This window comes from Gekko japonicus, unplaced genomic scaffold (genome assembly GCF_001447785.1).
Source record: "Gekko japonicus isolate JY-2015 unplaced genomic scaffold, Gekko_japonicus_V1.1 scaffold1665, whole genome shotgun sequence".
In the NCBI taxonomy this organism is placed as follows: domain Eukaryota; kingdom Metazoa; phylum Chordata; class Lepidosauria; order Squamata; family Gekkonidae; genus Gekko; species Gekko japonicus.
The window spans coordinates 132,284-140,239 of NW_015176502.1; the positions used below are offsets into that span (position 1 = coordinate 132,284).

At 47.9% G+C, this 7,956-nt stretch overlaps 1 protein-coding gene across 1 annotated transcript in view; it reads left to right on the forward strand.

Moving 5' to 3' along the window:
• LHX4 (LIM homeobox 4) overlaps window positions 1-7,659 on the forward strand; it is a 58,079-nt gene extending 50,420 nt beyond the window's left edge. The window contains exons 4-6 of the mRNA XM_015427322.1: window positions 1,269-1,423; window positions 2,439-2,610; window positions 7,265-7,659. Of these exons, the coding sequence (XP_015282808.1) occupies window positions 1,269-1,423; window positions 2,439-2,610; window positions 7,265-7,659 (722 nt within the window). The remainder of the gene's footprint in view (window positions 1-1,268; window positions 1,424-2,438; window positions 2,611-7,264) is intronic.
• The last annotated feature ends 297 nt before the right edge of the window (window positions 7,660-7,956 follow it).

Below are 7,956 nucleotides of genomic sequence, written 5' to 3' on the forward strand. Positions count from 1 at the left end.
TATTGGGGGTGGGGGGAACGTGCAGATCTGTCCTCACAGAGGAGGGAGAGCTTGTACCTGAATAAAACTTGTTCTTAAAGATGCCACTGGACTGTTTTGGGCTGGGGGGCCAGAGGGAGCTCTGCAACTTACCTGGCTGCTTCTTGCTCTGACTGAGGGCTGCTGGGAGCAGGGGGTGTGGCTCGTTGCATGTGCCCGCCCCCTGGGCTCTTTACTGCCAGAGCTCTGCTCCTGTGCGCTCCTGCAGGAAATGACCCCTGCAAATAAGAAATCTTTAGGCATCCATATAGCTTTAGGGTTGCCAGCCTCCTGGTGGGAGTGGCCAAGTCCCCAATTTGGCAGGCTCCCCCCCCACTGCTACCCAGCACAATGTCCCCAGAGTGATGATGTCATGCAGAAGTAACACCATCATGCTGGGAACGCCACATGGCGATGCTGTCGTATTTGGGGCAAAACTCCCAGAGGGCTCCCTCCCACCCCCCGTCGGGGGGCACAGAGGACCTGGCAACCTTATGTAGCTTACATGCTACCGATCTTTACTTTAAAATCTTGCGTCCCCCTTCTTATTTGATTGTGGGTGGTTGGGGTATGCAGAATATTAAGAGAGGCCAGAGGGGGGGGGGGGCTGGATATTCTGCAGTCCAGAAGGCGGATGCCTCAGAGTCTCCCCCCTTTCCCCCACCGCCCCAAAGCCACCACAGCAGTAGATAACACACTAAAAGGGCTATTTGACATCCTATTCAGAGGCAAACCTGGGCGCAGACATGCAACACGCTGCTAGCCAGGACATCTTGCTGAAGATACCTGTACAGTTGCTGCGATTCCTTGGTGCCACTTTCAGAACCATGTATGCCCAGTGGCCTTGATTGATTGATTGATTTATCATTACACTTATATCCCGCCCTCCCCGCGGATGGGCTCTGGGCGGCTTACAAATAAGGGCAGCATGGGCCAGTAAAATAATAAAATCACACATAAAACAACCATTATCAACAATAATAAAGTGCTCAAAGATGTTATCAATTGAGTCAAGTCAAGATGGTAACCTGTAACTATACCCCAAAGCCCGCATCAACGGCGTTGACTCATCTCAGTACTCAGTACTTTAACAGTGCAAAGTACAAGGCCCTCCATCTCCTCTGTACTAGGGGTCAGTCCTCCTTTTCATTCTTGTGTGCTGTCAAAATCCATTGCATGCATGTGCTTCCCTTCCTGCATGCTTGTTTCATGCCCTGTGCTCCAAAGTAATTGCAAGATTTCTATTACAGATGATTCGGAAGCAGGAGCGAAGAGGCCCCGAACCACCATCACAGCCAAGCAGTTGGAAACATTGAAAAATGCCTACAAAAACTCCCCCAAACCAGCCAGGCACGTGCGGGAGCAGCTGTCCTCCGAGACCGGACTGGACATGCGGGTCGTGCAGGTGAGCTGGTTGGCCTGATACTGACTCTGTTGAAACAGATTATTGATCCATAGTATTAATTACTTGTTCAAGCTACTATATAAAATATGCACCCTCGGAGACAGAGGGTGGCGCTTGCTGAGAGGGTCTCCTTGCGATACCCACTTGAAGGTGGAGTGCTGCAAAGGGCGATCCTCTCGCCAATGTTATTTACCATCTACATGTGCCCCCTCGCCCATGGGCTGGGTTGCCATCAGTAAGCGGATGGCACCCAGCTCTACCTCTTAATGGACGGCCATCCGTCTCCGGCCCCTGACATTCTGGCCGAGGCTCTGGCAGCGGTGGCTGGGTGGGTGCGGCAGAGCCAGTTGAAGCTAAATCCATCGAAGACGGAGGTCCTGTGCCTGGGTCGGGGGTGTGTGGATGTGGATATCAGACTCCCCACATTGGAAGGGGCTCCTTTGGTGCCGGCCCAGACAAGGAGGAGCCTGGGAGTAACACTGGATGCCTCTCTGTCTATGGAGGCCCAGGTTACGGCAGTTGCCAGGTCTGCATTTTTCCATCTTAGGCAGATAAGGCCGCTGAGACCATATCTCCCCCCCCCCCCAGGACTTAGCTACAGTGCTCCACACAATGGTCACTTCCAGGCTTGATTACTGCAACTCACTCTATGTAGGCTCACCCTTGGGGCTGACCTGGAAACTACAGCTGGTGCAAAATGTGGCAGGGCACCTGCTGACATCAACGGCTATGCGGGCCCAGATCCGGCAGGTGCTCCGCCAACTGCATTTGTTGCCAGTTGACTTCCGGATTCGCTTCAAGATGCTGGTAATTACCTTCAAAGCCTTATAGGGCCTGCTTTCAGGCTGTTTTTCTGCGTCGTAACTCCAATTTTACCCTATATGGATTTGTATTTTTCGATCTATATTTAATCTGATCTCCTATTGTATGTATATACGTATGCCAATAAAGGCTTGTCAAGGTATGGTTGTCCTCCCATAACCATTTTTTAAAAAAACTCTCCCCTTGGCTACAGGTCTGGTTTCAAAACAGAAGGGCCAAAGAGAAACGTCTGAAGAAAGACGCTGGGCGGCACCGCTGGGGGCAGTTCTACAAGAGCGTAAAGAGAAACCGAGGAGGCAGCAAACACGAGAAAGAGAGCTCGGCGGAGGACTGCGGGGTTAGTGACAGTGAGCTGAGCTTCCGAGGTAGGCTGGAGTGGGGACAGGGAGGGAAAATGCTAGAGAACTTTGGTTTTTCCTTCACGGGGCAACGGACACTTGCTCTTTGAAGCCAATACAGGCTCAGATATCTGGGCCTGCAAATGTCACAGGCCACGCTCCCACCACATGGAGTGTAGAATAGGACACAGTGCACAAATGCACACAGCCGCTCCAGTGCATATGCATGATGAGTCCTTCACTGAAAAGGATAGGTAGGAAGGCTGTGTCGATTAGGGCAATATAAATGCACAGAGATGCAGATACCCCAGGCCACAAGCGATTTCTGAATGCAGCGGTAGGGGGAGAAATTCAGAGATTTGCTCCCCCCCCCCCCCGTGTATATTCTACTAAGCTGCCCCGTGCACATGGAGAATCAGTTCTCTGAATAATTTGACATGGAATTGCTATTTGTTGCTTGGACAAACTGTTCCGATCATCAGGTTGCTACAGGGAAATATGGCTGCGTGCTGAATGGCTTTCAGCCCATGGACAGCCCTGGTCAGTCCTGATGCGTAATGTTTTGTTTAGTATAGATGATTAATGAGGAGGAAAAATAAGTGAGGGTTCTCAATCAATCAATTAATTTCTACAGTCCTTAGACCAGTCATACAAAAAGAAGTACACCTTTACAATATTCCGAGATTTTAAGATACATCAGTGACACATTAAAAGCAAATTAAAATTTAATCTAATATCAAACAAAGATATCTAACTAGCTACCTTAGAGTTTCCATGATCTGAGTATCACCATACAGAAATTGGCTACTTGGCGGGTAATTTGGGGGTTTCTATCAGACAGAAGAAACTTGAGTCTAGCTTTTTCGGAAAGACCGAAATTTGTTCAGTCAGTGGAGTGATTTTATTACGTGCCACCTTATAATACGGACATCTAAAAACATGTGCTCTGTAGTCTCAGCCTCCCTTAATGGGCAGGTACAAAGCCTTCTGTGAGGGTTAACGGATGGTCTTTTTGCTGTTCAAGTGACAACCATGATGCTTTCTGTGCTCTCCATTTTCTGCTTTGATTGATTTATTTAGTACCTTTTTGAGCCACTTTGGTGTAGCAGTTAGGAGCGCGGACTCTAATCTGGGAGAACCGGGTTTGATTCCCCACTCTTCCACATGCAGCTACTAGTGTGACCTTGGGCCAGTCACAAGTTCTCTCAGAGCTGTTCTCTCAAGGGCAGTCCTCGAGAGAGCTCTCTCAGCCCCACCTACCTCACAGGGTGTCTGTTGTGGGGAGGGGAAGGGAAAGGAAATGAGTTTGTGAGCCACTCTGAGACTCCTTTGGGTAGTGAAGGGTGGGGTAGAAATCCAATCTCTTCTTCTTTTTATCCTGCCTTTTCCCAAGAAGCTCAAGGTAGTATAAATAGTTTCTTTCCCTTCTATTTTATCCTCACGACTGCGTGAAGTAAGTTAGGCAGACAGAGTGTGACTGTCCCAAGGCTCCCCAGTTAATTTCAGCACAAAGAGTGGATTTGAACCTGGGTCTCCAGCATTCTAACCACTACGCCACACTGGCTTCATGAAACACCATGAAGACTTTGACAATATATGTAGATGACTCCTGGCACCGAGCACCTCTCGCAGCCTGCACTGTCAACAGGGAAACTGCCAGCATTGCCGTTTTCTGTGATGGCCACTGGTGACTAGCACAGCCCAACCCTGGAACTCTGTATGGCTTATAGGATTAAACGTGGGACATCTGACCAAGGCTCCCTCTAAGCTGTGGAGTCTTGTGAGCAAAAGTCCTACTTTGTGAGCTTCTGGCATTAAAGTTGTGAGCGAGCGATTGGGCTATATTGCATAAATCAGTTTGCTGCTGTTTGACTCAGCGTCAGCCGGAACACTGACCCTTCTCTTCCTCAGTCACTTAAGTGACTGAATTTTAAATGGCCCACGGTTTTCTGTATTGGGTGAATGTTTCAGCTTAATGTGTCTCACAACCAGCTCCAGACTGCACATTTATTAGTTGTTCAAGGTTTAACGAGAATCATCTGGAAAACTAATTTACAGCCTGATCTTCAGTGCGTTTATGCAGAGATCCTACTGAATTTAGTGCGTTCTTTTTTCTTTTTTGGTAAGTTGGCCTGCTTCAAAGCAGAATGAATTAAGCAGCCAGGATGATATCGATGCTTCCATAAAAGTTGAAATCCTACCACTGAGTTGTTTGGTAAGCGGGGGCAGACTCCGTTCCTCCCCTCCCAAGGAGAAGCCCACTTTACTCTTTTCAGAAGGGGGCTCCTCTTGTGCAGCCCCAGGTGTTGAAGCTGTGAAGAGAATCACATATAGACCGTTTTTGTTTATGCTTGTGGGGAAAAGTTCGGGAGCTAGATCAAGGCGATTATGGTTTGGAACTGCAGAATCATTTATTTGAATATCTCCACATTTAATTGCACAGTTAAGGCATATTAGTTTTTTTAGCACGCTATTATTATAATGCTCAAGAATTCAGTTTAGCACAAAATCAATAATTTGTCCCATTAGTCTGCGATGCAGCACAGAGAATCTACTGGGAGAGTGGAGTGATCTGCTCAGACTTCAGAAAAGTTTGATATAAAATGGCTGAGTTATAGATGTTTCAATAGCCTTGAAGATTTCTAAAGTTTGTGACCAGTTTTGGGGGGGTTTGTGTGTGTTTTTGCACACTGCATCAAGTTTATGTTTTGTTAAGATTCATAAATTTTCTGGGGCCTTGGCCTGACTAGCTTATTAATATGTAACGGATATTCACCAAAGTTATAAAGTTTCAAAATTTCCACTAAGAATTAATTGAAGGGCAGCACGTGGGCATCAGTGAAGTCACTCTTTTCAATATTATGTAAATGAAGACGGGTGGCTGCATGCCAGGTGAATGCAGAAGAGGCAGCCCAGACACAGAGCTGAAATCTAGACAAAAGGCTACTGGGACAGAGGTACCAGGTGTATCTATCAAAAGTGTTCATTTCTCCTTTTTGTCCTCCTGTTGCTTAATGGGGGGAGGGAAGGCAGCACTGTATAGTACAGTCAGATGTCATCAGATCTCAGAAACTAAGCAAGGTCGGTCCTTTGATGGGAGACCACCAAGGAAGCGGCAGAAGAAGGCAGTGGCGGAATGGCTCTGCTTCTCATTTGCCCTGAAAGCCCATTGTTGGGGTCGGCATAAGTTGGTTACCACCAAGGAAGACTGGGGTTGCTGCGGGAAAAAGGCAACGGCACGCCACCTTTGCTTGTCTCTTGCCTGTAACGCCCTGCGGGTGGGGTTGCCACGAATCAGTTGCGACTCAACAGCATGTTTGTCTTCTTTGAAAGCTAGGCATGCTGCTCTGCCGTTCCAATTCTGGTGGAAAGGCAAGAAAACAGTTAGCTATCCACACCACAGAAGTCTCGCGATTCTTTCCCCCTCTTTCGTTCTTAAATTTTTTAAAAAAGTGGCTATCTGGTAAGCTAAAGCCGCCATCTTATTTTCTGTACCATACAAGGAGTACAGGTCTGGCCTACACCTTATGCTCAGTTTCCAACTAGAATCCATACAGCTACACTGTCTTTACTCCTGTAGCTTCAAATTTTTTGCTGGTTAGGGTGGAACAGTGGACATGGGGGGTCAGCAGGGGTCATTTCCTGCAGGAGCGCACAGGAGCGGAGCTCCGGCAGTAAAGAGCCCAGAGGGTGGGCACATGCAACAAGCCCCCACCCCCTGCTCCCAGCAGCCCTCAATCAGAGCAAGAAGCAGCCATGTAAGCTGCAGAGCCCCTCCATAGCTAGCAATCCAAAACAGTCCAGTGGCACCTTTAAGACCAAGTTTTATTCAGGTACAAGCTCTCCCTCCTCTGCGAGGACAGATCTGCATGTTTCCCTGCCCAATAGCTAGCAATCCAAAACAGTCCAGTGGAGCCTGAGCGGTGGGTGTTGCCTTCAGACACACTTCCGGTGACGTCAGGGGGTGTGGCATATGCAAATAAGTTATGCTAATTTCATAGAAAAAGAGGTAGAGGAGCTCATTTGCATAACTATGCAAATGAGCTCCTGCACCTCTTTTTCTACGAAATCACCCCTGGGGGTCAGTATTGTATGAACGCTTAGTAAGAATGTGTTTACAAACTGAAATGAATGATAAGGAGTTACTCTATCGGAATAAAGTTTAGAGTCTAGTGGCCATGTTGGTCTTAAAGGTACCACTGGACTCAAACTTTGCTCTGCTGCTTCAGACCAACACGGCTACCCCACCTGAATCTATCTACTGGAATAAATATACACAACAGCAATTCCAAGCAAAGAGCCACATAGCTGAGAGCTATCACAGCTCTCTCGGACAAAAGTTCCCCCCGGGCGCTCAGCAGCCTCCCCAGAGCTAACCCAAACACCCTACGAAAGTCAATCACATGATGCACCCAGCTCCACCCACTGTGATCAGGGCCATGGAATTTTGTCCACCGAATCCTTTCTTCTGGACAGCCTTGCATACTGGAACCATCATCCGACACACAATGTCTATCGTTGTCTTTTAATGGATATCAGGGCACTGTACTTTTGGGGGGACAGTGGACTCAACCTGCACTTAATGACTGATAAAATATGCTTTCTTTCTTGCATGGCAAATGCACGATAAGGTCCTTAGTACCCTCGCTGCTAAACCATGTCTTCCTTGCTTCCTTTGCAGAAGACCAAATACTGTCAGATCTCGGGCACAACAACAGAATTTACAGCAGTGCGAGTGAGGTGGCTGGCGGACCACTCATGAACGGCACCTTCGCCATAGACGGGTCAGGACAATCCTATCAGGACTTGAGAGACGGCAGCCCCTACGGAATCCCACAGTCTCCAGCCTCCATCTCGTCCCTTCCATCGCACACTCCTTTGCTCAATGGTCTGGATTACACAATGGACAATAATTTAGGCATCGTAGCACATGGAGGGCAGGGAGTGGGCCAGACACTCAGGGCTATGGCTGGGGGCCCAAGCTCTGATATTTCTACCGGGAGCAGCGTGGGCTATCCAGACTTTCCAACAAGCCCGGCTTCTTGGCTTGACGAAATGGATCATCCTCCTTTTTAAGTACCAATTGCCCTTTTGCGCCATATTCCCACTTGCTCTTTTGGCCTGAAAGCATACTCAGCCAAAAAAAAAAACGAGAGAGGGAGAGAGAGAGAGAGACAGCAAGCAGACTTCAAGGACCACAGGTGTGCCATCGCACTAAAGTTCCTATTATTTTAGGATGGGAACCCATTCTTTTTCCTGTAGAGCTTCAAAGATGTCACAATATTATAAATATGCATATATATATATATCTATATTTGCTTTCTGTTGGAAAGACTGGGACAATAGGAGGAGCCGCTTCTGAACACAGCACAT